Source organism: Alnus glutinosa, chromosome 11 (assembly GCF_958979055.1).
Source record: "Alnus glutinosa chromosome 11, dhAlnGlut1.1, whole genome shotgun sequence".
Taxonomy (NCBI): Eukaryota; Viridiplantae; Streptophyta; class Magnoliopsida; order Fagales; family Betulaceae; genus Alnus; species Alnus glutinosa.
The window spans coordinates 25,866,583-25,894,488 of record NC_084896.1 but is presented as its reverse complement, the minus strand read 5'-3'; the positions used below and the strand labels follow the sequence as shown (position 1 = coordinate 25,894,488).

Sequence of the window (27,906 nt, the reverse complement as noted above, 5' to 3'; positions counted from 1 at the left end):
TCCGAAATGCTTTGATTTTCTTTAATGTGGTTATGGAGGTCGCCATTAGTTACCATACCAGAAACAATTTTATTAGAGGCTTTGGCAACACTGCAACAGAATTCAGTCGTGATCTGGGACTCCTGAGATTCATGCTTGAAAGAGATATAGTGCAGATAGTATTGGACCATCTACAGATAATGCAGATCACCAGCATTCAGCAACAACCAGATAAAGATGACACTCATGGAGAACAAGATAAACCTTAGCAATCTGTTTTAAAATTTGAATTGTAGCTACTGTGTAAATGATAAGATTATCACTGCTGTATATACAAGCATTGCCACACCCATTCTGTAGGCAGCAATACAACAAATACATTGATCGATCTTATTATAGATAGTGAATGCAGTGAAATCTAATAGCAAAACAGGAGTAGTATTGGACAGATTGTTGAAGACATAAGACATACATTGAACAGTTTGCAAGGTTGGGGGATTTCCCATGTTAGAACTTAGAAGAGAAGCTAACGTACTAACGTAGTACTTGTGAAAGTGTCTTATTAGAGCAACATGTTCTATTCTTAATATTGACAATGAAAAAAAATAGAGAATATCATTGAAACGACCCTTATAATCATGAAAGTTAGCTCTTGAACAATCTTATAAGCTATACCATTGTTTTTAGTTGTCCGTTTAATACTTAAAAAAATCATATAAATTTTTCTTTTTAATTCTATGAGATGGGAAAATGTCAAAGGTAATCTTTACGAGCCACGTCAATTTTGAGGGGATATAATGGAGACATGAGTCTTCTTTCTATAGAGTAAATTACTCTGGTATGATTTGCGGCTTTTTAAGATGACTGAAATGGTTCAAAATGCATGAACCACGTTGAAAACCATTGCATTATCTAAATCAAAAGTTTCTCTTTCCTAGTTGACCTACCTTCATTTATGACCACTGCTTGCCTTGTATCTTCTTTGACTGCTGTGCCTGGCACCATGACAAGAATACCTCATACATGACTTAAACCAGAGATATGTACATCATCAAACAAAGATATTAAGCATAACAAACATTTCTTGTCAGTACCATCATTCTCAACTTGATTGTCTTCAAACCAAGAGATATGTACATCATCAACAGCAACACTTGCCAAAAAACAAATCCCTATCTCTTTTCTTTGTTTGGATAAAAAGAACAAAAAAAAAGAAGACAAAAGACAAAAGAAGCCCAAACTTTCACTTTCTCTATTAATCAAGATGGAACAGTCAAATTTCATTAATATCAACTGCTGGTTGTATTGCTTTACTGGGACTTGTTGCTTATGGGCAGTTTTTCCAGCTTGGGCTCTTTGCCTTTCTTTTCTCATGCCTTAACAGGGGATCAAGATCTCCTGCTGCTTCCTTTCTTCCTTCTCAGCAAAAGCTTCCTTAGCAAACCAAATCCTCCCTGTTTCTTACTTGGGACAAAAGCTAGTGCACCGACTGCATTGTTACCTCCTTTGTGCTTCGACCCAAGAAATGATTCTGGAGTATGTACCAGGGCATTAAGAGCACAAGAAGCATTATAGCTATCAGAATGAAGAACAAGTTGTTTCTGTGTGTCTGCAGTGCTTGTAGTTTCTTTAATTTTGGGAGACTTGAGAATCTCTGCCTTAGTATCATCCTCAGCTATCATTCGGTCACGTAGGGAGGAACGCTTGTTCAATTTTTTATTATCAGTGGTCGGAGCAGCGGCACTGGTGTTACAGAAAACCTTGTCAAACAGTACCGTTTCCCTAGGTGAAGCTAGAGCCTTCAGCTGTTTTCCCAGATGTAGGATGGTTTCTTGGCACTCCGCCAACTTTATGGAAGCTGTTGTGATCTCCCAACCCTGAGAGTTCGATAAACAAGTTTAATATGATACAATATAGTAATTTTCTCTCTTACAATTGCATTTGAATGTTGATAATTTGGAAGAGATTGAACTCCATGTAAAATCAAACCACTACGTAAACGAGATGATTCACGTATCATATATTTCTATGTAATAACTCTTTACTAGCTAACTTTAACAATACTCTGTTATTTAAAACACAGATTATTGTATATGATCAGTTTATAGTACTAAATAATTCAATTCATATAACATAATACCTGCTTTCAGTTAAATACAGGGTTTTGTACAGCTATATACATATGGATCTGTTTTTAACACAACAAGATGTCAATAACTTACATTTTGGGATTGCTTTCCCTGTTGATTCAAACTGTACTTCGGAGTTTCCTTTGCAACACTGCGAGTTATATTTCAGAAATCAGAATTCTCCTACTTGTAAGGAAATTGTTTTGCTTTGTCTGCAAAGAATAAAGAACTAAGAAATCAGTGGTTACCTTTCTAGCTGGAGTTGAAGCTCAAGACATGTTGCCTCTAAGTCTTCACAGCAGTTATTTTTATCCTCCAATTCAACTTCCAAAGAGGAGAACTTCTGGAAAACTTCATTCAATTTAGCTTTGGAAACAGTAAGCTGCGTATCGAGATCTTCATTTATCAACTTTTGATTTTCAATCTGATCTTCAATCATCCCCTTTGTTTCCAGTTCTGCTCGTAAGTTTCCAATGCTTTGTTCCGATTCTCGAAGTTGTGTCATTAAGACCTCAATCTTACCAGTTGCTGACTGTAACCTAGCTTCCATATCTTTCTTTGCGGCTTCCTGATTCTTCAATTCGTCTTTTAATCTGCTGTTTTCTTCTTGCAGTTTACAATGAACATCCTCCATTTGGAACAAAACATCTTGGTCATGCGATGAAGCAATGAATGGCAAACACAATGACTGCTCTTCGGATGTATGAATTCCAGGTTCATTTTCTGTTTGGGATTCCATCCAACCAAAATGCTTCTTGATCTTATTTCTTGCGCTTGAAGCATCTTTAGGGCTCACGTGATTATTAATAATCCAGTCTAAAGAAAACATCAGTTCCATGACAAATTTTTCAATACCTGCTTTTCCATTTAATAGATCAGTACAAGTACAAACAAATTGTTGTAGAACAGCACTTAGCTCTGAACTTTTCCACTGGAAAACACGGACAAAGTAGTCTGCTGATGTTGCTGGAGGGAACGGTTTGGAATTTTGATCCCTCTTAGACCAATCTGCTGGAGTTTTACGACTGAATGAAGATGTTGGATTAACTCCATCAATCAGCTTGATGATTTTATGGATTGACTTACTCAGGTTAGATAGGTTACATTGGCTGCCCTTTTCTTCCACTGAGGTGTCAATGGCAGAAGCTCCATTCGAGGAATCTACAAGTGGAGATGTGTTTGGAGATTTCAAAGTGGTATAACCACTAGCATGGAGAGGGTCAGACACTCCAGGATGCCTTGGGATTGCAGTTGTCTCAACTTCATGTGTAGTTGGATGGTTTATATAACCCAAAGCAATTTTGATATCCTCAAAAAGTTCATGTAGACTTCGTTTTGAAATACGCTTTTGCTCCAGCATTGCTTGTAAAACAACCTGAAGCCAGTCAAAAGTTTTCTCAGTTGGTTCGGTTTTCAATTGCATCTCCTGTTTACTATCGCTCAAACCAGAATGACCTGAAAATGGAACTAGATCCTTAGCAATCCGATTGGGGTAACACCCACTCCTAGGTGTATCCACAGAAACTATTGCCAGTTTCTCCATCTCAACAAAATCATCCATAAAACTCATGTCTGAAGCTGCTTTATATGCCAGTGGATTTTTGAGTTTCGCATTTCGGCAGTGCTCCAATTCTGAAATTAGAGCATTAGCCCAAGATCCAGAAGAACTAATCCCATCATCACTACCAATTTCAGAACCGGCCAATAGAGAAAGTTCACTTGATATAGGACTATACCTAGTCAACTCCATGGATTTTTGACATTTAGAAAGCTCTGTAACATGAGCCTCAGTCTGTGATAATCTGGAAGCTGTTCGAGCATACATGATTCTTGAAGAATGGAGTTCAGTGTTCTTCTTGGTTATAATTTCTTTTAGAGCCTTGTTTTCTTCTTCCACATCACGTAATCGCTCAATCATGAAACTGATCTTCTTACTGGGAATTTCAGGAGAGGCCTCTTTTGTAGCTTCTCGGACAATCAGATCTCTTGTAGGATTCTGCTTTCTTCTTCTCATATCTGTGTGATTCCTTCCCAGCATATAAACTTCACTCTGCATGTTTGCCATAGCAGCAGGACCTGGAAGCCGTTTTTGCATGAGGAGACGGAGTCTTTGACATTCTGCTTCCAACTTTGTGGCTTTCTTCACACTTTCCAGATGTTGCTTGTGTGCTGCATCAGCAGATCGACGGTTATATTCCATCTCTTCATTTCGAATCTCAAGCTCCTTCTCAAGTATATGAAACTCATACTTTACATAAGTGTTTTCCTTTTCCACAGAATCTAATCTAGACATTAGCACATTGAATTCTGCGTCTGCCTGAGATTTCTGTTTCTGTAGTTCTTCAATAACCTTTTCTTTGGTTAGAAGGGCCTTACTCAGTTGAGTATTCTCAATAGCTAAGTTTGCAAGCTGTTTACTTCTCTCCTCCAACTTCTCCTCCAATTTCCTCTGGGCCTTCTCATATTCTCCTGATGTTTTCATGATGGCGTCATGTATTCTTTGCTCCTGCTCTTCTTGAACAGAGCATAACTTCTGCATACATTCCTTCAGTGCAGCATCTGAACAAGCTAGTAGTTCATTTGCAACTGTTCCCTGTCTCAAAGGTTCATTTGGTTCTTGTTTCTGGCATGCTGCTTCAGCTTTCTCCCACCCTAAAAGAAGATTTTGTTTATTGAGTCAGCAGAAGGCCAAAGTGTGCATCAAAGAAGGATTAGTAAAGGATGATTTGCCTCTCAAAAAAAGAAAAAGAAAAAAAGTAAAGGATGATTTGCAGATATACCAATACAACTAACCTCCAAAGGAAGCATCATCGAAGGTGGGGAAAAGAGGAGGGGTAAGGATAACAGTGAATCACCTTTATTGGCTTCTTGAGCACTTTTCGCACGTTTTGTAACAAGTTTGTCTTTAGCATGACAATCAAGGAGTACTGAGGCTAACTTCTCATTGAGATTGTTCACAGATCTCTCTGGTCCTTCTTCATTCAGTGGTGAAAGTGTACATATCTAATAAGTGAAATATAGATGATATATTAATCACATTTAACATCTCTCTGACAAAGTAAAAGGCCATGCACTATGAGGTGCTCACACGAAGATGTAAGTTACTCACAATGTGGAAGGAAAAAAAAAAAGTCAGAAAATGGAAAAGGCATATGCAAGATGCAAAAAGGAGACGTGAAAGGAGTTGAGGTAGATGAACAAGAGAAGCCTCCATTACCTCTTCTTCAGATCTTCCTAAGGGAACAGCAACTTTTTCAGCTGCAACAATTGTCTTCTCTGAAGATCTTTTCCTCCATGGCCATGACTTATGGTCCATGATTTCAGTTGCTATTCAAGAGAGGGGGGGGGGAGGGGGGGCTCAATACAGATGTGCAAAAACCATCTATTAACAAGAATATTTCCTGCGACAGCATCAAATTAAAAATTAAAGACACATAAAGCAAGTGCATATAACTTAGAAACAGAGGTGACAGCTTTTGGTCGTTGAAACATTCAGCTTTTTCAATGCTTTACTAATCAATCTTTAGCCTTCCACTATTATAAACATACAGTTACTGATAATTGCAATAAGGGTACTTTGTAAGGTGACTTGAATTCAACCTAACTCACAATAACTTGATTAGGAAATATCCTTTTTCACTGGTGAGCAAAACTAAACACTTCAGTAAATATCCTTATCGACAAGTAAATACTAGTGGTTATTGAAAGGTGAAACCTTTCAGTAAATTATTCATAACTTTCAATAACTTTGCCTAAATATTAAGTGAAAAGAAAAAACCCAAGTTATGGTGACTTTATAAGAATCTCCCTTGCAATAAACATCGGTCATAAGGTAATTAGAGTTGAAATTGTATATGTACAATATTTATCTCTATGCCAAGACAACAAACTTCAGAGATAACTAGTTGCAACAGACTGCACTTTTTTCTGGGGCACATGTGAAAGGGGAAAATACAACAAGGGAATTTAGAAAATATTTTGTCCTAGCTATGATGATAACTAGGAGGAGATTCTAAATAAGGATGTTAAATCACTACTTATCCCAAAAGATTAAGCTATATTGTAAAACTCTCCTTTACACATAGGTTCAAACTATCCCTTAATCAGTGAGGCCTAACATGCGGAATAACAAAAGACAACAAGGAATTGAAAACATTTAACTAATGTATGTTAATACTTCTTTCTAGGAAAGTAATGTATACTAGTGCATGGAAGCAGAATTCAATCTACTCGATAGAAAATGGTAAATTTTATCATTTAATTAATACTTTACCAAAAAATAACTCTCAAGTTTCAAACTAAGCCTCACAAACAATGAACAGAGTCATATGCTAAACATAAATGGTCTTACAAAATCAACAATTATTTCTAAGTGACTGTCTGGATGAAAATCTTCTCAGAAAAATATCCCCCAAAAAACAAGGGTCTGGCCGTCTGGCCTTTCCCATCAAATTATTATGAAGGCAACATGAATGATCTCACAGATGAAGTCAGAATCACTAGAACTGAAAATAATGGTTAAAATGCAACATGCAAACACTAATGTAAGCTGCCATAAAGAAAAGAAATGAAATCGAAAAAACTTGAAAATTAAAGATAAGAGTGAAAGGGGCAGTGCATGTGATCGAGTTCAAGCTGTAGCAGGCTCTCACCTGGTCAAGTGTAGCCCCAGAGATGCTTATCAGTTGAAGGATCACCCACCACTATACACTGTGATCAGAAACCAACAGAGTGAGATCAGAGAGATAGACACAGAGAGCGAGAGGCATGGGTTGGAACCAATGAATGCACCAAAAAAGAAAGTTCAACGTTTGGAAATGAAAGTGAAAGAGAATAAGGAAAACATCATAGGATGCTTGCTCTCCACCGACACCCACCTGAGCATAATGAGAGTGAGAGTGAGAGTGAGAGTGAGAGAGAGAGAGTGGGACCCACAAAGATAATGTCACGTAGAAAATAGGTAAAGTAAAAAAGGATCAAAGATGATATGGCCAAAAGCAGAGGAGTCATATAAAGAGACAAAACGGTGACAAAAGAGGTGAAAAGAGAGTGGGCGATGCACATTTTAAGCCTTGGTTTTGATGAGATGGGGACACAGCTTCGGCTGTCAGTTTCATGCTCTGTGGGTACCCTCATGATAGATAGATATGGCGTTGAATAATTTTTGCCACTAATATATATATACGACTCTTGCATATCATTACGGATCGGCTGCAATTCTATGTACAAATTGTAATCTGTCCCACTGTAATGGTGAAGGGCTTCAGTCGGACCTCTTGCCCTGTATTGACCGGTTGGCACGAGTACAGTCGCAAAATATCGCATTAAGATTCTCTCTTTTAGCAACAGTTCTCTTTGTTGTTGTTGGGGAGTTCACTTGTAAGGTTTTTGTCTCACATTGTTAAAATTTAAAAAGAATGAGTAGTTTATATAGCATAATTAAATCCAAACTCATAGGCTTAAGCTTTTAAATTAAGTGGTGTCTTAACATGCTTTATTATGAGCTCAAAAAAAGAGTTTCCTAGCTGTTTGTGTTTTTCTCCTCAACGCTCCGACAAACTTTTGTACTAAACTTTCCCTTTCTTTGTAGGTATTTCGGACTATTATTTCGGCCCACGATCAACTGTTGTTCTTATAATAGAGCTCACTTGTTTGAACAGGTAATTATAGTCCTAATCCTATTATTACAACAATACAATAACAATTAAAAACAAGTGGAATTATATTTAACCTCAAACTGATATTCCTATTTTCCTAAGATATCTTCAAGTTACATTTGTGATACCCAACTCTTCAAATTACCAATCTATTACATTTTACAATATTCCTTTGATTTTGATCTTAAAATGGACGAAAAGTTGCACACATTTTTTTACTTAAAACATCCAAATCACCTTTATGTTGCTGTTCACAATTTTGTAGTAATTTGGTGACAAAAGGGCAATTTAAGAGTGTCTTTATAAAAATGGGGTGTTGATTTGAGGGGTTTAATATAGTTTTCTTATGAACAATAAATGTTTATTGATAGAACCTCTAATTAAAAAATAATTCAAAATTGGATAATTTGTAACGACCTACCCCCAACGACACAATACTGTTCGTTTTTTACTCTCCCGAATTAGGCTTCTTAGAAGGTCACTCATTTCGGTACTACTCTGATAGAAGCACGCTTAACTGCAGAGTTCTAATAGGTTCATAGACATCACAGTTTTAAAACGAATTGTGTCAAGAAGGATGCGAATACACATATAAGCATATATCCATTCTCATACCTAAACAATATGGGACATTGCATTGAGAGAGTTGACTTGATAAAATCAAGCCTCAGTTAATGAGATTTTATGGTAATAATATCCTTGACAAGTTTCCTCAAGATGTAAGTTACACTAAATCAGAAAGAAATGAGCGATTTGCTTATAATAGTAGGCTTGATGATAGGACTGAATTATCACGATAAAATTAAAACTGGGTCACTAATGAAAGCCTTTTGATGCTAATTTGGTTTTATGTCCATCAATTAACCAAGACACTAATAATTTTCTTTAATTTGCAAGGGAGTGTGGCTCACCTCTCTTTTATTTCCTCCAATAATCCAATTTGTGGTTTAAATTTTGCCACATTGGTTAAATCAAATCTAAGGGTCCAAAATAGTTGAAGTCAATTTAGTCCAACCACACTAAATCCCTCGACCAATCATACACTCTTATTCCTCCTCCATGCCCAACCCTAACCGCCATAATCGTCGTTGTCACTAGTACCACTACTATTGTCCGTTACCGTCCAAATCACCCTAGTGCTCACCTCGTAGACATGTTTACTTTATGCAAACCCCGTCGAACCACAACATCAAGAAAATGTCGAATGGGTCAAGCCCCATGGGCTCGCCGCACCAGTACCACCACTACCTGTCAATCCACCACTCTCGTGAGTCCTTTGCATCACGGCTCTCCGCATCCCTCAAGAACCCAAAACACTCCCTCCACTTGGAAGAAGATGCAAAAGGAGCCGTTTGACATGCGTGTTGGGAAGCTGGTCACAAGTTCTTGCCGTTGAGTGGGTAGCTTCACCTAAACGACAACAAAACTTGGGAGGTTTCTGACACAATAGGATAATTTGCTAGGTTCTTATACATTTTCAAACATAAGGTTTGTGATTTTACTTTTTATTAATCGCTCACGCGTATAAATAAAAAAAATTATAAAAATATAGAATAAAAGATGAACTCTTACCTCTACCCTAAGATAAACTCCTAATACAAATAAATTAATTAGACATAACTCCAACTTTAACTTTGAGAAACCTACTACTAAATAACTTCCACACCATAATGCTATAAGTAATTAAAATACTCGATTTAAATAAATAATTATAACTATCTTTATTTAATTAATATAAAATAAATTAATGCAAGTTTTTACATATTGTAGGACTATAGTGGTTGGTGTTGGGCACTTGAGCTTAGAGGACGAATAGGAGTATGTGATTGGTTGGGCGACCTAAGTGTGGGTGGACAAAATAAATCTCCTGTTTTTAAAGGTCTAGATTTGACTTAACTTACGTGGCAAAATCTAAGCCACAGATTGAAGGGGATGGGAATTAACTCAACAACAGAGAGAGTAAAGACAATGGTGTCAATGCAATAAAGAGCATTGAATTCTACAAACTACAAGTCGTATTTGTTTGTCAACATACAGCAAATACAATAATATTAATGTCGTTGTGCAATTAATGGCATCACCATTCACCAGAAACAAAAAAGAAAGCATGCCCAACTTTCACCGCCTTTCAATTTTCAAAGTAATTGGCTTTCCCACCGATTTTACTTTGGAAAAAGTGGACAAAATATTAAAATAATATGGGGATGGTAATTATTTTTTACCCTCATTTAACCATAATCATTAGAATCTGGCTTTATTGTTTTCAGCTGGAATTACTGACTACAAAAAAGACACAACGGGCAACAAAAAAAGATTGAACAGTAAACACCGACCTTTATAATCATTCCATGAAGGAATTCAAGGGCCTGCTTGTTCAAAGAATGAAAAGTAACCAAAATAATTGCTTACGCCTAAAATTACCTTTCGAGAATCAAAATCGGACTTCATTCAACATATAAAAGTCAGTTCGGGTCGGTGGATTGGATGGATGCTGGATGGCTCCCACCCTGCCAGCTCGTCAGAGTTGTTGTTGCTGTTTTTTTATTTGTTTGTTGAATTTGACTTATTTGTTGTACCTTTCTCCTCTTATTTACTTTTGTTTGGGTGTTTCCGACGACTCAATGTACTTGTAAAATTACTATCATCGGTGACTCTGGTTTTATGGCATCCATACTTCGAACTAAAGGATTCGTATCTTCAGAAGTATTGTCTCCGCATACTTACATTAATAGTTTAAATTTTGGGTTGCTCAGGCCCTATTGTGTTTGTGCTTTTTATTTTCTGTTGTAATCGGTTTTTGTTGTATCTAACAAAAAAAAAAAACTCTAAGGGATAACTTTCAAGTATTGAATTTTTACTTTTTTTGACATAAGGTATTTGAACTTCAAAATGTTTCAAATTAAGGTATCTATTTTTTAAAAAGTCTCAATAACATGTGTTTCGTTAGAATTTGCTGTTAAATCCTGCTAAAATTTGGTGTTGGTCAGAATTTAACGAAATTTACAAAAATACCCATAACTGAATCTTTGAAAAATTTATATATATTTTTTTTAAAAAAATAAACACAGGGATATTTGGAGAATTTTTGTAGGATTTAACGACAAATCCTAACGAATGACCTGTTATTTAGACTTTTAAAAAAGTGAATACCCTAATTCTTAGATCAATCACTTCTTTAATATATATATATATATATATATTTCATAATTACTATACCTTATTACGAGTCAACTTTATGAACTATTTACGTGGTACAACGTTACTATAAGGAAAATGCTTGTTCAAGTATGATTATGAAAATTTCAGCTCAAACTAGCTGAAGCATTGCATAAATTAAGATCAATAATCAAATCATGTCCATTCTAACTCTATGAGAATAATGTTGTCTCTCACCAATAAAAAGTCATTCTCATCTTAAATGATAATAGGATCTAGATTAAATTTTATAGATTTAACGGTGTATATATTGTTTTGATATTTAAAATTTTAAATAAAATAATATTACATTTACTATTAAATACAATAACTTCACCCAAGTATCGTGATCCCTCACAAAAAAAAAGTATCGTGATCCCTCACAAAAACGTGCGTTTCAATACGTTCAGCCACGTCATCAGATACTTCGTGGCCGAGTAATCGATATCCCCGTAATAAACCCAAATCCACCGGGACACAACCGTCAAAGAATACCAAACCACCAGGGGTAAACTCGGAATACAAATAAAACCCCCACCTTTCCAATCCCCCAGTCTCCTTCACTGCTATCGAAGCACCAAACCAAGAATCGAATAGCCGAAACCGACTCGGACACTTTCTGAACTCACTGAGTCAACTCGACTCGCCGGCCCGGACCCGTCTAGATGGAGATCGCACCCGACGGTGATACCGTCAAAGCGGTGTCGTCGTCATCGTCGGCTTCGTCGTCTTCCTATGCGTCGTCGTCGCCTCGACGTGTGAAGGAGCGAGAAGCGGCGGCGAAGTATGAGGACGAAGAGGAGGAGGAGGAGGAGGAGGACGTGTGCCGGATCTGTCGGAACCCGGGAGACAGGGAGAACCCGCTCCGGTACCCGTGCGCGTGTAGCGGGAGCATCAAGTACGTGCATCAGGATTGCCTTTTGCAGTGGCTCAATCACAGTAACGCTCGTCAGTGCGAGGTTCTCTCTCTCTCTCTCTGATCGATTTGAAATTCGTTAATTTTTTGGTTATTTTTGTTCAAATTTGGTTAATATTGGTGGTTTTAGGGTTTGTTTTGTTTTGTTTTTATTTTTAATATTTGATTAATATGTTAATTTTGTGATTTAGGCTTCTTATGGAGCGATAGGGTGTAGGTTTCGTAGATGATGATTTTAGTTTGTGTGAAGATTCGGTGTGACTTGGCTGAAAAAATTAAGCTGGGAGAGGCTTTGCAGAGCTATGAATCACCGCTTTTTGTCTTGATAGAGGAACAAATTGAGGCTAATTAAAAAGGGAAAGGAAAATGATGAAGATAGAGAGTCAATTTCGAGAGTTCGGTTGTCTCTGTTCTCTTATTCGTTTTGGGAATTAAGCAGAGCTGAAGTGTCTTTGTAATACCTTTTTGTTTTGACCAGAGTCTAAGATAGATATAAGCGTATAGCAAGCAATTGTGGAGTAATGTAGTTTACCAATATTTTTGAAATGATTGGAATCTTGTTTTTCCTACTCATGGATCGTTGAACGTTATAAAGGGAATAAAAGACTTAATTATCTTTGAACCCATAATTTTTTTTTTTGCTGTTTTAGGAACTATGAGATAGTTGTTTTGCTAGTCTTTAATACGTATAATGGCATGTGGTTTTAGTTTTATCATGAAGATGATAACTCTAACAATGTCATAAGGAAAATATTTTCTTTTCATAAGTAACCATAAGGAAAATATTAAGCATGTGGATATCAAAAACTGCTTGCTGTCTTACAAGGTGAGGTAGAATGGTGTTTTGGTTTCTCATTATGCGTTTGCGTAGGTTTTGTATGTTGGCTTGCATTATCACCATGAAGTATTGTTTTTAACCCCCCCGCCCAAATGGTTAACATGATTTTCTACTCTCTGTTTGGAGATTTGTTAATGTTTTGATTATTCATGTGTTACAGGTCTGCAAACATGCGTTTTCCTTCTCCCCTGTTTATGCTGAGAATGCCCCGGCAAGGCTTCCTTTTCAGGAGTTTCTGGTTGGGATGGGAATGAAAGCTTGCCATGTTCTGCAATTCTTTTTGCGCCTGGGGTTTGTCCTTTCTGTCTGGCTCCTCATTATACCTTTCATTACATTCTGGATATGGCGGTTGGCTTTCGTGAGGAGTTTTGGTGAAGCCCAGAGATTATTCCTAAGTCATTTATCCACTACAGTTATCCTTACTGATTGTCTACATGGGTTTCTACTTTCTGCTAGCATAGTGTTTATTTTTCTCGGTGCCACTTCTTTGAGAGATTACTTCAGGCATTTAAGGGAGCTTGGAGGTCAGGATGCCGAGAGAGAAGATGAAGGAGACAGAAATGGTGCCCGTGCTGCCAGAAGACCTCCTGGACAAGCTAATAGGAATAATGTGGGTGATGGAAATGGTGAAGATGTAGGTGGAGCACAGGGAATTGCCGGAGCTGGTCAAATGATCAGGAGGAATGCAGAAAATGTTGCTGCTCGGTGGGAGATGCAGGCAGCTCGCCTTGAAGCTCATGTTGAACAGATATTTGATGGTTTGGATGATGCTGATGGTGCCGAGGATGTGCCTTTTGATGAGCTTGTTGGCATGCAGGGCCCTGTCTTTCATTTGGTTGAAAATGCATTCACTGTAAGTTTATTCTTTCTCTTCTGTTTTTATTATTGTTCTAATCAATTCTTATTGTAATACCTATTCTACCATTAGGTTTACCAATCAATCATGCTTTTGCAGCTCCCCTACTTTTTGACATAATTTTGTGAGAGAATTTTATGTGCTCGCAAGTATGTTAAAGGATGTCTGACATTTTTGTTGGTTCGTATGACTTACAACTTTAATTTTGCTGTATAATTTTTTTTTTCTTTTAAGAATTAGGCATGAATTAAGCTGCTCTATTTACGAGTTGTCTTAATCTTACATTGATTTCTGAGTATGTTCTTAGATATTTGAACTCAGGCTCTATTTCGGCGACAAATGTTTTTGCCAAAAAATGTACTCTACTTTTTCTTGTTCCTGGTGCTACTAAAAATTGTTAGTCAGAGGCAAAAGGTGTCATGATCAACTGGAAATTATACTTGAAGAGGCTTATATTTAGTTGAAGTATAAGCCATTTTCTGGACCAAGCCTGTATATGTTCTCCATCTCCCTCACAAATCCTCTACACTGTCCCACCATCCCCTCCCAAAAAAAGTTTCTGATGAAATTCTCTCATCCTTGCTGCTGTCTGACATAATAATGCTGCAAATTATGTGTTCTAACTTACTGTGTTCTTTCCATTGAAAAAGAGGGGGGTTTTGGGGGGTGGGGGTGGGGGTGTTGTGGGGGTGGAAACTGAAGTTGTCAAGTTTTGCTCCAGTTTTGATTGGTTTATCAAGTGGTCTTATGCTTCTGCAGGTTCTGGCAAGCAATATGATATTCCTTGGCGTTGTGATCTTTGTGCCTTTCTCATTGGGTCGGATTATACTCTATTATGCATCTTGGCTTTTCTACGCTGCTAGTGGTCCAGTTTTGTCAACGGTCATGCCACTTACAGACACGGCACTCTCCTTAGCAAATATTACATTGAAGAGTGCATTGACTGCGGTTACAAATTTGTCATCTGAAAGCCAAGAAAATGGTCTGCTTGGCCAGGTCACGGAAATGTTGAAGGGTAACTTTAGTGGTCTAAATGAAGCCTCAAACAACATTAGTTCACCACTTTCGGCAGATCTCTTGAAAGGAGCAGCTATTGGAACATCACGGCTTTCTGATGTTACAACTCTCGCCATCGGATATATGTTTATTTTTTCTCTAGTTTTCTTCTACCTTGGCATTGTTGCCTTGATTCGGTACACTAAGGGTGAGCCTTTGACTATGGGGAGGTTCTATGGTATTGCTTCTATAGCAGAGGCAATTCCATCTCTCTTCAGGCAGTTTTTGGGAGCAATGAGGCATTTGATGACTATGATAAAGGTTGCTTTCCTTCTTGTTATTGAACTCGGGGTGTTTCCTCTGATGTGTGGATGGTGGCTAGATGTCTGTACTATAAGGATGTTTGGGAAGTCAATGACTCAAAGAGTTCAATTCTTCTCAGCTTCTCCTTTAGCCAGCTCATTGGTTCATTGGGTTGTAGGAATTGTCTACATGCTACAAATAAGTATTTTCGTCAGCCTTCTTAGAGGGGTATTTCTTCTTTGCCATTATATAGTATTGGCACAATTTGTTTCGAACCACTTATCCTTTCATGTTATTGATCTGATAATTTTTCTATGCTTGCTATTGTCAGGTTTTGCGTAATGGAGTATTGTACTTTCTTCGAGATCCTGCTGATCCAAACTACAATCCATTCCGCGATTTGATTGATGACCCTGTGCACAAGCATGCCCGAAGGGTTCTGTTATCGGTTGCTGTTTATGGGAGTTTGATTGTGATGCTGGTGTTCTTACCAGTTAAACTTGCTATGCGGATGGCTCCCTCCATTTTTCCACTTGATATATCGTAAGTTGGTCTTAAAGATTTTGTGGCACCTGTTTTAATAATCAATTTATGCCATTTCCATGTTGATATGTCACCGCTGTGTGCTAACTTGTGGATGCTTATGTTTTTATTGCAGGGTGTCTGACCCATTTACTGAAATTCCAGCTGACATGCTTCTCTTTCAAATTTGTATTCCATTTGCCATTGAGCATTTTAAATTGCGGACAACAATTAAAGCCCTTCTCAGATATTGGTTTACAGTAGTTGGCTGGGCACTTGGTTTAACAGATTTCTTATTGCCCAGACCTGAAGACAATGGTGGTCAGGAAAACGGAAATGGGGACCCAGGAAGGCAAGATAGACTACAGGCAGTACAACTAGTTGGACAGGATCGGGCCCTGGTGGCACTTGCAGGTGCTGATGACCCAAATAGAGGCATTCTTGCATCAGAGAACTCAAATGTTTCAGAGGAGTACGATGGTGATGAGCAATCTGATTCAGAGTAAGTTTTTGGATGCATCACTATTTTAATATCGTAAGTTGGTCTTAATTACGCCACTGGGTGAACGATCTGTTGCATAATCTTAGTCATGAAATTGTTTTTATTTAGTAATACTTCTTCCTTACAAGTTTATACCTTAATTCCTGAACCGACTGCTATGGTTCGCCCATTCTCCCTTGATTCCATAAATTTATGGGTTGAGTGAATCTGTCTTTAATTTATGATTTTATATCACACATAGATGGAGTTTTCTCCCGGACTTTTTATCTTCTACTTCGCATGTCAACTGGTTGTTATTGTGTTTTATTTATTTATTTATGTATTTTTTGTTTTTGCTTCTAGAATTCTCTGGCTACAATCTAACATTTGCTCAAATTGTCTTTTAGCAGGTATGGCTTTGTACTTCGCATTGTCCTGTTGTTGGTGGTGGCTTGGATGACTCTACTTATCTTCAACTCCACCTTGATAGTTGTTCCAATTTCACTTGGAAGGGCAATATTCAATACAATTCCGCTTCTCCCAATGACTCATGGCATCAAGTGTAATGGTATAATGGCCTGACTGAATTTGTTTTCTAATATTTGTTCTTCATGCTTATGGGATGAGAAGGTTAATTTGTTGTCATTCTATTTCTCTCCTTAGATCTATATGCTTTTATCGTTGGAAGCTATGTAATTTGGACTGCTGTAGCTGGTGCTAGATATTCCATTGAGCATATTAGAACAAAGAGAGCTACGGTTTTGTTGAACCAAATCTGGAAGTGGTGTGCCATTGTTATTAAGAGTTCTGCACTCCTGTCAATATGGGTAAGAACCATCCTGGTTATTTTCTCACAAAATTCAGGTTTTGTTTTTGTTGGACCTGGTTATTGCTTGTCATCTATGTCAGGTTTTCAAAAGGATTTGAACTTTTGAATATTCTTGTTTTCCAGATTTTTGTCATCCCAGTGTTGATTGGGTTACTATTTGAGCTTTTGGTGATTGTGCCAATGCGGGTGCCTGTGGATGAAAGCCCAGTTTTCCTCCTGTATCAGGACTGGGCATTGGGCCTCATCTTTCTTAAGATCTGGACTAGACTGGTGAGTGTTATATCAGTTTGTGTGTTTCAACTTGCTATCATCAAAATAAATAGACAAGTAAATTGTTCGATTGTCATGGCTTCTATTGCAATTTCTTCCACCCCTTTATGTATATGCTGCGACTGTTGCAGTTGTCAGCCCAATGTAACTATTTATTGGATTGCTAGAATGAAGTATACTAGGGGTTACAATTGTGAAGACTTATTGGAAGGCATTGCAGTCCACTATATACGTAGATGAGGAACATATTAACGTTTAAATTTTTCTTTACATATTTTATAGGAGTTTGTTTCTAGGATGGAGTAGGAGGTTGCAGTTATAATTTGAATGGCTGGACTAGGAGAAGGTTGCTTAATTAAAAGTTGACTTCGTATTTTTCTCTTGGTGTTTGTTATTGTTCATGAACAGGTTATGTTGGATCATATGATGCCACTGGTGGATGAAACTTGGCGGGTAAAATTTGAGAGGGTGAGAGAGGATGGTTTCTCTAGGCTGCAAGGTCTTTGGGTGCTACGTGAGATTGTGTTCCCGATCATAATGAAGCTGTTGACAGCCTTATGTGTGCCTTATGTTTTAGCCAGAGGGTTGTTCCCTGTCCTTGGGTACCCATTAAAAGTAAACTCAGCAGTCTATCGTTTTGCCTGGGTGGGATGCCTCTGCTTCAGCCTGTTGTGCTTCTGTGCCAATAGATTCCATGTCTGGTTTACCAACCTTCACAATTCCATACGCGATGATCGCTATCTGATTGGCCGTAGGCTTCATAACTTTGGGGAAGACATTGAAGAGAAGCACAATGAGGTGGAGACGTCCTCTGAAGTGCAAAATTCTAATCTGCTCGGCAATGGTTTAATTCTACATGACCGAGAAGTCGATGTGGGGTTGCGGCTGAGGCATACTAACCAACATGAAGCTATGCTTAACATATGAGGCAAGTAGTTTTGGCATTGTTGAGGCTGTTATTGAAGCATTGAATGTTGTACACCACTAAGTACACAGGACCTTATACACCTTTGTTGGGGGTGCTCAGAATGCACTGTCAAGTTTAGGGTTATTTTTCAGTTTGTGCATATTGTACTTGTTAAATTAGTTACTAGAAGAAAACAGATAAAATGTCGTTTGTTCATAAAATCGCTCTCTCTAGATGTATATGTATTTGTTTGGACACACATGCATGATTCTTCCCATGTGTGTGCATGAGGGGGAGAGAGAGAATTGATTGGGTGTTGGGGGGGGGGGGGGGGGGGCTTTAGATTCCAAAATTCCAATTAACTTGTTAGGAACTTGAAAGCGTATTTGTTAACCTAGTGCAAATGGCTTTCAAGTTTCAAGTAGCAGGACTAGAACAGATTCTTCTTAAAGACTCGGTTACTGTGAGATCTGGGTATATATTGGCCGATGATTTCTTCCCCCTGAAGAGCCCCCTCTACTTCTTCCTTTTTACAATTCTTGAGACATGTTGTTGGGTTTGGTTTTCTACAGTGTTGTCTGCAAACATTGTTTGCCAAGTGACATTACATAACAGAATTGTACGGAGTAGTGAGTTGTTAATTTTAAAATGAGTAAAAAGTAATGATGTGATATAAAGTAAAAAGAATTTATATAGAAAAGTAAAAAAAAACTTATATTGTAGTGAATTTTTTTATTTGAATAGTAATAAAAAATTATTGATGTGATATAAAAAGTGAAAAAAGTGGAAATGTTTTGATGTTGATTGGTATTAGAAAATGTGAAAAAGTAGAAAAGAAAAAATGTGAACAGTAAAGAGCATTACTGTGTTCTGTTATGATCTTTAACAAACAAGGTTCATATGGTTGGCATTCGGGTAAGTTAGTACGGCTGCTCCTGCTCCTAAGGGTGTGTCCCAAGTGGGTTAACCACATGGTCCACATTACATGAAGAACAAGAGCAATGCTAGAAATTAGATTTTTTTTTTTTTTTTTAACATTTACTTCACAATATTAACATGACAGTTTTAATTAATTATTGAATTAGTCTTTGTTAAAATAAAAAATAAAAATCCAACAATTGGTTAAAACTATCGCATAATACAGATATAATTATTGTGAAATAAAAATGTAATATATAATATTTTTCTTACACGAATTACTAGCTAGGAGTTCAGGATCATGATTTTGCTAACATGTATATCAACATGTAATTTGAGCCGCGTCACCACAACACAGAGAGAGAGAGAGAGAGAGAGAGAAGTTGGACAATATCCAATCCAACATATTATTCACCATCATTCCAAGTAAAAACCGTATAGCATGGATGTCACAATCTTCAAAATTATGAAAAATAACTCAAACAGTACAAAACAAAACCAGCCTATCGTACACGAGGCACTCACTTTTAACTGAATCAAAGCCACACGCCTAAACAGTTTCAAACCATTTTAAAAAGGTATAAACCACGCATTCAATCTTCTTAGGGAACGAGGTTGTCATTCAGTGACAATGAGGCTAGTTGATCTGCTGCACTGCCAGCCTGCTGCTGCTGAACATTCCTCAGAACCTCCATAGCCTCAGCCACCTTCGCTTTCAGAGCCTCCGGTGATTCGAGCAAATGCAGCACCTCAGTCTGATCCATCTCCAGAAGCATGCCTGTTACCTTGGCCGCATTTTCAGGCTCCAGCTGTTCCACTAGTGGGTAAAGATTCTCACCCAGCATCTACAGATTTTCACCCATGAAATGAAAATCAGTAATCAACATAATCATAGCTGCACTATAAAAGCTATTGACTATTAAGATCAGACATTAGGACTGTGTTGTCCAGGAATGGCCACCAACTCTAACAGCATTTAAAAAATTATTGTAGTTATCTCTACCTGGAAGCATGCAGACACAACTATTTTGCAAGAAAATAACCTCTTATCCCATAAATGGTGGCCATCTTGTTCTTCCCCAAGATAGCCTCATGGGTAATAAATGTAAAGCACTTTCAAACAAAGAAACTTATACCAACTTTTGCAAATTCAAGTTAGTAATAGTATTACTTTTTATCTCAATTGGCACAGATGTACATAATAATCTGATGAGAATCAGCCATCCTCTCTGCCGAAGCAATAAGAAAAAGCAAGGCCAATTCTTACCGTTCTCTGTTGCTCCGGAGGAGAATTTGCAAGTGCAGTAGCCAAAGCCCCTATCGGAATTGGCTGAGAGAATGATGCTTCACGTGGCGGCATACCGCCCATGTCATATGGAACAGAAAACATGCCTCCAGCGACACCAGGCATGGGAACATCGGGAAGGCTACGCCCAGGAGGGTAACGGTAGACACGCCCCCTTGGAAGCATCTGTTGTTAAAACAGTCCATCATAAAAGTTGTTACAGATCTTAATAGATAGAGATCATAGAGGAGAAAAGAATACCACCAACCTGCTGCTGCATCAGTGGAACTGGCTGCTGGGGTTGCTGCACAGCCCCTGCACGCCTGCCACCAGGACGCTGCCCTTGCTGTCCCTGCTGAACCATTGGCACAAAGAAATTCGCCATTGGAGCCCCACCAGGCCTCATACCAGGAACAAGTTGCTGCTGATAACCAAATCCAGGCTGACAAAAGAGTATAAATGAAAGGTAAGAAAGAAGCAGGTATTGAATATCATTATAAATTTGTAGCCAAATGACATAAGCACAGAGACTAAATAATCAGAGCAGTGCAACTACACAGATGTCCAACAAGGAAAACCACACCACAAACAAAAATACCGTAAGAAACAAATCAGGAATAGAGTTACCTGGGAAGGAATGATAGCAGGTGGAGCTTGGCCATAGAATATTTGTTGTCCAAGGCCTGGACCACCAGGGGGGTACATTGGCATACGAGGAGCAACTGAAGATGTCATTGCAACTGGTCGCATTTGAGAAAATTGAGCCTGTATAAGCAGTAGTAATCCATTAACCACACAAACACATTATAGTCCCAAAATAACAAATATCAAGACTAGGAACAAGCTCATGAACAAACAGCAGCTCTAAAAGCATAAAGAGAGAAATAAAACATAAAATAGCTCAACCGAAAATGACACATGAAAAGGGGGAAAAATTATCTAGTGCATCTCATTCTCTCATCTAAGTCAGAACCCTTCAGGGACAAAACAACCTGAGATCCTATAGAAATGGCAACAGATTGATTGCATAAAAACATCGTTATTTTCGACTGCTCATCCAAACAAGACTTCTGTTGCACTACAATTCGTGGAAGGTTCAAAACAAAATCAAAGCATACCTGCAACCTAGCTCTTCGATCTTCTTTACGTTGTGCAAGTGCAACATACAGAGGTTTGCTCACAACCATTTTGCCATTCATCTCCAAGATCTAACAATCAATGAAAAACAATATTTTTATGAATTAGAAAGACCAGAAACGTTACGATTAGAAACATACACAAACATATCAACGTACAGCTCTAGATGCCTCTTCAGGAGTAGAGAATGCAACAAACCCCGATCCCCTACTTACTCCATTAGGGTCTCGCATAACCTGTCCACACATCAAGAAGAATGAAGTTTACACAGCCTCACCAATAGTTATACAGGAAAAAATAGGTGCTTTATTTTTCAAAAATAGATGTGCACACCTTGCAAGAGGTAATGGAACCAAATGGAGTGAAAAGCTCCTTAAGTTTTTCGTCGCCTATGCTATCATCTAAATTTTTAACATACAAGTTTGCCCCTTGATATTTGTCTGCTGCCTCTTTCATACTCTGTTCAAATCGATGTTTCAATTCAATTTCCCTTTCAGACTTCTTCTGTGCTTTCCCAACGAACCACTCCCTATCATCAATTTTCTTCCCATTAAGAGCCTCAACAGACCTTGCAGCATCATCTGCACTCTCAAAGTTGACGAAACCAAAGCACTTTGATTTCCCATCTACATCCCTCATCACCGCAACACTGGTGAGACTTCCAAATTCTCCAAAAAAATTCTTCAAATCTTCTTCAGTTGTAGATTCAGAGAGGTTCTTCACAAAAACATTGTTGAACTTTGACTTGTCAAGAGCAATTTCTCTTTCCTGCTTGCGAAGGAAGGGTCCAACAAAAACTTGCTTATCATTCAATAGCATACCATTCAACTTCTCTATAGCTGTTTGGGCAGCTTCCTCAAGGTCATATTGCACAAATCCATAGCCTTTTGACTGGCCATAGGGATCTGTAGCTACCTTGCAAGAAAGGATGTTCCCAAACGCTGAAAATGTTTCATGTAATGCTTTGTGGTCAATTGCCTTATCCAAATTCTGGCAAGTTTAAAGCAAAAGGAGGTTAGTGTCAGCAAGAAATAGTTATATGAGATTGCCAGGGACCCAAAAAAAAATTTATTATTATTTTTTTAAAAAAGGGCCTGGATACCTTAATAAATATGTTTCCAGCCCCACTTTTGCGAATACTAGGGTCACGATGAGAATACATTATCCTAATAGGCCTTCCATTGAGAGGAGTGAAGTTCAGTACATCCAATGCCCTTGCAGCTGCAACCATTTTATATTAACTATGTAAGAGTAGAGAAAGATTGACAGTTCCAATGTGATGCAGGTGGTGGTAGGGAAAAAAAAAAGAAGAAATTTCTAAATGTCAACAAGAATATGCGCACGGGACAGACATTCAAGGGAACACACTTGTCTGACATTAACTTTTTTAGCTCGATTGCAATATAATATAAATTACGTGCGTTACTAGAAACCATAGCTCAGCTTGTATTAGGAGAACTTTATCGGTGGCCTCAAGTCTATATTTCAAACCAACCAAGGTAGAATGGAATTAGCAATGATTCCAAGCCTCAACCTTGCATTGTTCTTGTGTACCCAAAAGATAGAAAAAGGAAAAAGAAATAGACTATAGGACAATAAGAAAGATGATGCACACACTTGCACTCTCACACTCCTAAATCCACACTCACTTACGTGACATCCAAAATCACCATTATGGCATGATTGAGTGTTTGATTTTTTGAAATCTATATTCAACTGTAATTTACTGCGCGAATTCCGAGGCAAAATAAAGTTGAAAAAAATGTTTAGATGGTTTGACTTCCTGAGACAAAATTAGAAAATGTTGGATAAAATCTTATTTGTTTTTAAAAAAATTGCGAATACCAATAGAATTTGTTTTTGAAAAACAATGCACCCAAACATCCCATAAATCTTGGATGGATTACTATTGGATTTTGAATCCAATGATAATTTTGGATGCCACGTTAAGGAGTGTGAGAATAGGAGTGTGTGTAGCATAAGACAAGCTATTCTTTGGAAAAACTCTAACTACAAAGGCATTTTCTGCTTATTTTGGATTGGCACTAGTTACACAATCTCACTCTTATCTATCAAAGCCAAGTTTTTTGATAGGTATCTATCAAAGACATGCTTTATGCACATATTCTATGTCTAGCCACTAAAAAAACAATCTCTAGCACAAAAAAACATATTCCAAGCATGTGATTCTTTGGAAAAAAAAAAAGTAATAATTAAATGAACAGATGGGGGTCACTGGATATGCAAGTATACGATAAGTGAAATTAAGACATACTACAGCACATACATACGGGAGAAACTTTAGGAACCTGTGCAGTATGGATGGTTCTCTAAGCACCTAGTAACTAGAGCTCTTAACAACAGCATTATATAAAGAGGATTTAGTCATAGATTAATTTTCACAGCCTGAAGCAGAGTAGCTATCTGCCCAAATTTCCACCATGACTTAGACTCTGGAGCTGAATTGAGCAGATATATGTATAGTAATTCAGGAGTGAGAAACCATACTGAGAATGAATTTCCTTCAAGTTGAAATTTCAAGTAGGTTTGCACTCCAGAGTTGGTGATTTATGAAAGATCCGAGTCAGATACTTCTAATACAGCATTCTTTATATAATTCAGTACTCTTAACAAAAGCAGTTAATTTGGTGCACATTAAATAAATTCAAGAAATTTAAATTTATCACCACTTAAAAGCCGTTTGCATTAGATGTTATTAGCCAATAAATCACAATTCATGAGATAAAGATCAAGAATCATTTTTTGAGCACAGTAAGGACAGATCAGTTCCAAAAAATTAAAAAAAACCGAATTAACTTGGGTAGTTAATTTGTTAATCATACCGTAGGTCCTTCATGGTTAACTCAAAATTTGGGGGAATTATCAGGAAAATTTAATAATGGGTATTAGGAGTAGAGCAGTGTTGTTGAAAGGCACGCTTGAAGTGCAAAGCACAAAACCAGAGGAAAAGTGCTTCTTGCCCTTAAAAAGGAATGCATGTAACAGAATGAACCTAAAGTGCAGAAGGCACACTTTCTGGCAGCGCACCACACACTAAAAAACATGCATTTTGATCTTTATTCAAAAATATGTATTCAATAAATAAACATTGGATATGATGTCAACTAAAATTTACCGTTGATTAGTCATACCAACTCTATTCCGACATTATATTAGACACATACAAGTTTGTTTACCATTCTATGTCTTATCTGTAGGATAAAGTCTAGAAGAAGATACCAAAAGTTCTAGGATCAATCGTCTGCCCTCCCCCTCCCCTTGTCCAGGCAAGAATTATTTTAATTTCTTTATGGGGAAAAACATACCAAAACCAACATGATGCTTAAAATAAATATATATGAAAACAAAAAGGGCATGCCATTTACAATGGATTATTGATTCTGTTTACTCGTTGTTTCACCCAAAAATAGACCGTTGATTCTTCTTTTTTTCCATGTTTAGTACTTTAACAGTTTAGTAATACTGAATATTTAATAGTTTTATAGTTAATGTTGTAGTTATCATTATTCAACTATTAAGTTATTATGGCAGTGTAGTTATTGAGGATTCAAATCCGGCATGATACTGTGCCTATTTAGAAGACCAGAAGGGAAAAAAATGATATGCACTTCAAAAATACTCACTTTACTTCAACCAGGTGCACACTTGCACTTTGCGCTTCGTGGCTAGGCTCCCATGAGGTGTTTGAGCTTAAGTCTGCCTAATTCTTTTAACAACACTTGAGTTTAGATTCGTCAAGGACTTTGAATAATCATAATTAACTCTGGTATTAAGGTTCAAACACAAAAATAAAACTTTAACATTGCTGCTTCTCTTTCTTTTTCCTTCCACCTGATTAAAACAAACCATCAGCATATGCAAGGTACACAACGGTGATAGGATCAACTAGTTTCGATTCTCCAGGATTTTGAGTCTTTGACCAAAAACCAAGCTCTTTTACCCAACTCATTCTGAAAACCAATGACCTAAATGAGTTGTATATTCTGCATGTAGGACCACCGGTAACTATAAATTTATGTGTTGCTCGTTCCAAGGTACATCTAGTAAAGATTTTTTATTAGATGCGAGGGTTTTCGGGTAATTCTTCCCATTTCGAGAATCCCACCGTGAATTGATGGTCTCAACTTTAAATGTCTAATTCACAGAAACAAGTATAAGAATATATTGATTATCTATATAGAACGAAGCAAAGCAAAGCAGAAGAAAAAGAAAAAAACAACCCAAGTGATTGCCAAACAATTTTATACGAGAAAATTGAACAAGTTTTTCTTTTCCCCTACAACGCAATAAACAAATGCAAACTTCCAGTATCAAAGGAGTTATAGTAACCAGCAACATCAATCCATTATCAATTATCAAAACAAACCATCGTGGCTCCACAAGTTCTAGATTACAAAATATAAGTTATTGAAAAAAAAAAAAAATTCAAAACCTAGCGTCTTACTTCTGTTAGGGAAGCAAAACATCTTAGGTCTTCAGTTAACCAAATTCAATAGGGAAGTTAGCAGAATACTTGTGCTTATCAAACAAATTTTCTTCTATAATAAGAAGGAAAAAAAAAAGGGGTTGCTTTACTTCGAGAAGAAATGGTATTTCTCTCTTCACACCTACCAATTAGTTGCCTTCTTCGTCCATTTAATTAGTCACTACTTAATATAATTTAATGACTTTCCACACCCAAAAAGCTCTCTTTGCCAAACTGCCTACAAGAAATGGTTACAATGTGTACCATTTTCTTTCAAATCAGCCTTATAAATGGCAAACCCACCTTCCATATATAAGTCCTATTCAGCAAACAACCAAACCCATTTCCTAAATCACATTGTTTCCAAACAATTCGTGCAATTTTTTTATTTTTTATTTTTATTTTTTTTTTATCACAAGTTAAACAGTACTGAACCAAATAAAATCCAAACAAATAAGCATCGAGTATAAATTTTGATAAGAAATCGGAAATTTGAAGCAATTACTAACCGTCTTGAGGGTTGCTATAATTGACGTAGCCGTAGCCGAGCGATCGCCGGGTGCTCAAGTCTCTGCAAACCCTAACCGAAACCACCTGACCCAGCTGGTTGAACAGGTCATAAAGCTGCGAATCGGTCACGCTCGGGTCAAGATCTCCGACGTAAAGCGACGTCGTCACGAACTGGTTAGCCCCGCCGGCACCGTTCGCTCCCGGAATCGCATTTTGAGGCTGTGCTTGAACCTGTGCCATACCCAAAATTTGCTCCTTTTTTTTTTTTTCTTCTATTCCAAATGTTTTCAATTTTTTTTTTTTTTTTTCTCTTCCCTCTCCTCGAATTATTAAAACCAAAACTCTAGGAAGACATAGAAACAAACGAAGCCGGAAATGAAGATAAACCTAAAAGGCAACGCTTAAACACACACCACCTGTTCAACAAAGACCTCTGAGAGACTAAAATCTCTTTGCTTTTGTTTTTTTCTGGATGATAGTGGAGGAGAGGGAAGGTTCGGGCGGAGATCCGCCGGGGGAGGCGGCGCGTGGGCAAGGAGAGCGTGTGTGAGAGAGAGACAGTGGAGATAGGGGTTGGGATGGTTTTGAGAGGGCAGCTGAAACTGCACTGACAAAAGAGGGGAAATTTGGCTGAGGGGGTTACCTGGTGCCTGGTGGGTGGGTTTCGGGGAACCCTAGGATTACGGAAGGACAAGATCTGCGCCGTTGGATGTGTGGAGCTGTGGTTGGGCCCAGATGACGGGGTCAAGGTGGGGTAGGGGACTGATAACTGGTAACGGTAAAATCATTGAGACAAGGTGGTTTGGGGACTGCCTGGTTAGTTTTGGGGTGAAAAGGAAGGATTTTTTAAATTTTTTAAGCAATTTAAAAAATAAATAAAATAAAGTAACTTTAGAGCATAACGGTGAAAACATTCCAAAATTACTTCCGGTAACCTCACTAGTTTAACAAAAAAAAATTTAGAATCATTAAAAAATTATAAAAATTATCATTTCTCTCATTTCTTTTTTTTTTCTCATATAAATCAGTATCAGCATAACCCCGTTAAGGAAAAGACAAATATTCAAAAATACTACCGTTAAAAAAAGACAAACACTCGAAAAAAATTAAATAGAGAAAGAATAAAAAAATATGAAAAAATATTATTTAAATGGAATAGTGATAGTGAATAGTTAAAATAGTAAATCTGTTTGGGTGCTTTAAAAAAGTAAATCACCAGAATAAATAAAAAAATAATTTTTTTATCTATTTTAACTAGTAGAATTTAGTGAGTCTACCATAAATACTCTCGCCAATTTTCCCATGGAGAAACAAAATGCACTTAAAAGATAGTTTTTTCTTTCTTGGTAACTTTTTGATATGTCTAAGAAGAGAATAATTGAAGGGAAAAAAAAAAAACAATAAATATCCTTTGATTGTTGATTGTCGGGGCAATGATCCATTCATCCACCAGCATGGGCTGATTGATAATCAAAGAATCCCCCTTCGAGTATGAGTGCTTGAATGGTAACGTGATTCTTCCTATTTGCTCATAGATGCTTGAGATCCTGCAGATGCTACAAAGAGGGCACCAAAAGCTTCGCCCTTTATCATTAATTATTAAAATATAATTACCATTGCCTTCATCAATGATGATATTAATCATTTTGAAATTCTTATCAAACTGTTGAACCGACTTGTGGGAGCGTCTGC

General features: G+C 37.4%; 3 protein-coding genes across 6 annotated transcripts; 1 reads left to right on the top strand and 2 right to left on the bottom strand.

Moving 5' to 3' along the window:
* Window positions 1-1,023: 1,023 nt before the first annotated feature.
* On the bottom strand, window positions 1,024-6,960 carry LOC133882151 (filament-like plant protein 7). 2 transcript variants are annotated; one of them, XM_062321259.1, is made up of 6 exons: window positions 6,761-6,960; window positions 5,326-5,509; window positions 4,964-5,111; window positions 2,357-4,760; window positions 2,202-2,259; window positions 1,024-1,856 (listed from the first exon to the last, which is right to left on the bottom strand). In XM_062321259.1, exons 2-6 carry the CDS (start codon window positions 5,422-5,424, stop codon window positions 1,368-1,370), a joined length of 3,198 nt encoding a protein of 1,065 aa, XP_062177243.1. In that variant the 5' UTR covers window positions 5,425-5,509; window positions 6,761-6,960; the 3' UTR covers window positions 1,024-1,367. The 2 variants fall into 2 exon arrangements, with proteins under 2 accessions (XP_062177243.1, XP_062177244.1); XM_062321260.1 differs by lacking the exons at window positions 5,326-5,509; window positions 6,761-6,960 and having other exon boundaries at window positions 4,902-5,041.
* Window positions 6,961-11,512: 4,552 nt separating this feature from the next.
* Window positions 11,513-18,099, top strand: LOC133881449 (probable E3 ubiquitin ligase SUD1). 2 transcript variants are annotated; one of them, XM_062320380.1, is made up of 9 exons: window positions 11,513-11,919; window positions 12,875-13,567; window positions 14,330-15,097; window positions 15,201-15,412; window positions 15,528-15,893; window positions 16,283-16,440; window positions 16,536-16,699; window positions 16,825-16,971; window positions 17,380-18,099. In XM_062320380.1, the coding sequence occupies exons 1-9, from the start codon at window positions 11,626-11,628 to the stop codon at window positions 17,896-17,898; spliced, it is 3,321 nt and encodes a 1,106-aa protein (XP_062176364.1). In that variant the 5' UTR covers window positions 11,513-11,625; the 3' UTR covers window positions 17,899-18,099. The 2 variants fall into 2 exon arrangements, with proteins under 2 accessions (XP_062176364.1, XP_062176363.1); XM_062320379.1 differs by having other exon boundaries at window positions 16,280-16,440.
* Window positions 18,100-19,169: 1,070 nt separating this feature from the next.
* Window positions 19,170-26,837, bottom strand: LOC133881450 (polyadenylate-binding protein 8-like). 2 transcript variants are annotated; one of them, XM_062320381.1, is made up of 9 exons: window positions 26,214-26,837; window positions 22,321-22,439; window positions 21,552-22,208; window positions 21,377-21,454; window positions 21,200-21,289; window positions 20,709-20,846; window positions 20,350-20,523; window positions 20,064-20,267; window positions 19,170-19,641 (listed from the first exon to the last, which is right to left on the bottom strand). In XM_062320381.1, the coding sequence occupies exons 1-9, from the start codon at window positions 26,452-26,454 to the stop codon at window positions 19,399-19,401; spliced, it is 1,944 nt and encodes a 647-aa protein (XP_062176365.1). In that variant the 5' UTR covers window positions 26,455-26,837; the 3' UTR covers window positions 19,170-19,398. The 2 variants fall into 2 exon arrangements, with proteins under 2 accessions (XP_062176365.1, XP_062176366.1); XM_062320382.1 differs by lacking the exon at window positions 26,214-26,837 and adding an exon at window positions 24,863-24,945.
* Between the last annotated feature and the right edge of the window lie 1,069 nt (window positions 26,838-27,906).

Excerpts from the sequence above, each read along its gene's own strand:
- LOC133881449 (XM_062320379.1), top strand. The coding sequence starts at position 11,626 with ATGGAGATCGCACCCGACGGTGATACCGTCAAAGCGGTGTCGTCGTCA. Across the intron at positions 13,568-14,329 it reads TGGTTGAAAATGCATTCACT|GTTCTGGCAAGCAATATGAT; the intron begins GTAAGTTTATTC and ends ATGCTTCTGCAG. Across the intron at positions 16,700-16,824 it reads CTGCACTCCTGTCAATATGG|ATTTTTGTCATCCCAGTGTT; the intron begins GTAAGAACCATC and ends CTTGTTTTCCAG.
- LOC133881450 (XM_062320381.1), bottom strand. The coding sequence starts at position 26,454 with ATGGCACAGGTTCAAGCACAGCCTCAAAATGCGATTCCGGGAGCGAAC. Across the intron at positions 20,847-21,199 it reads ATCGAAGAGCTAGGTTGCAG|GCTCAATTTTCTCAAATGCG; the intron begins GTATGCTTTGAT and ends CTGCTTATACAG. Across the intron at positions 19,642-20,063 it reads CTCCGGAGCAACAGAGAACG|ATGCTGGGTGAGAATCTTTA; the intron begins GTAAGAATTGGC and ends GAAAATCTGTAG.
- LOC133882151 (XM_062321259.1), bottom strand. The coding sequence starts at position 5,424 with ATGGACCATAAGTCATGGCCATGGAGGAAAAGATCTTCAGAGAAGACA. Across the intron at positions 4,761-4,963 it reads TGCTCAAGAAGCCAATAAAG|GGTGGGAGAAAGCTGAAGCA; the intron begins GTGATTCACTGT and ends ATCTTCTTTTAG. Across the intron at positions 2,260-2,356 it reads CTTCAACTCCAGCTAGAAAG|TGTTGCAAAGGAAACTCCGA; the intron begins GTAACCACTGAT and ends TATAACTCGCAG.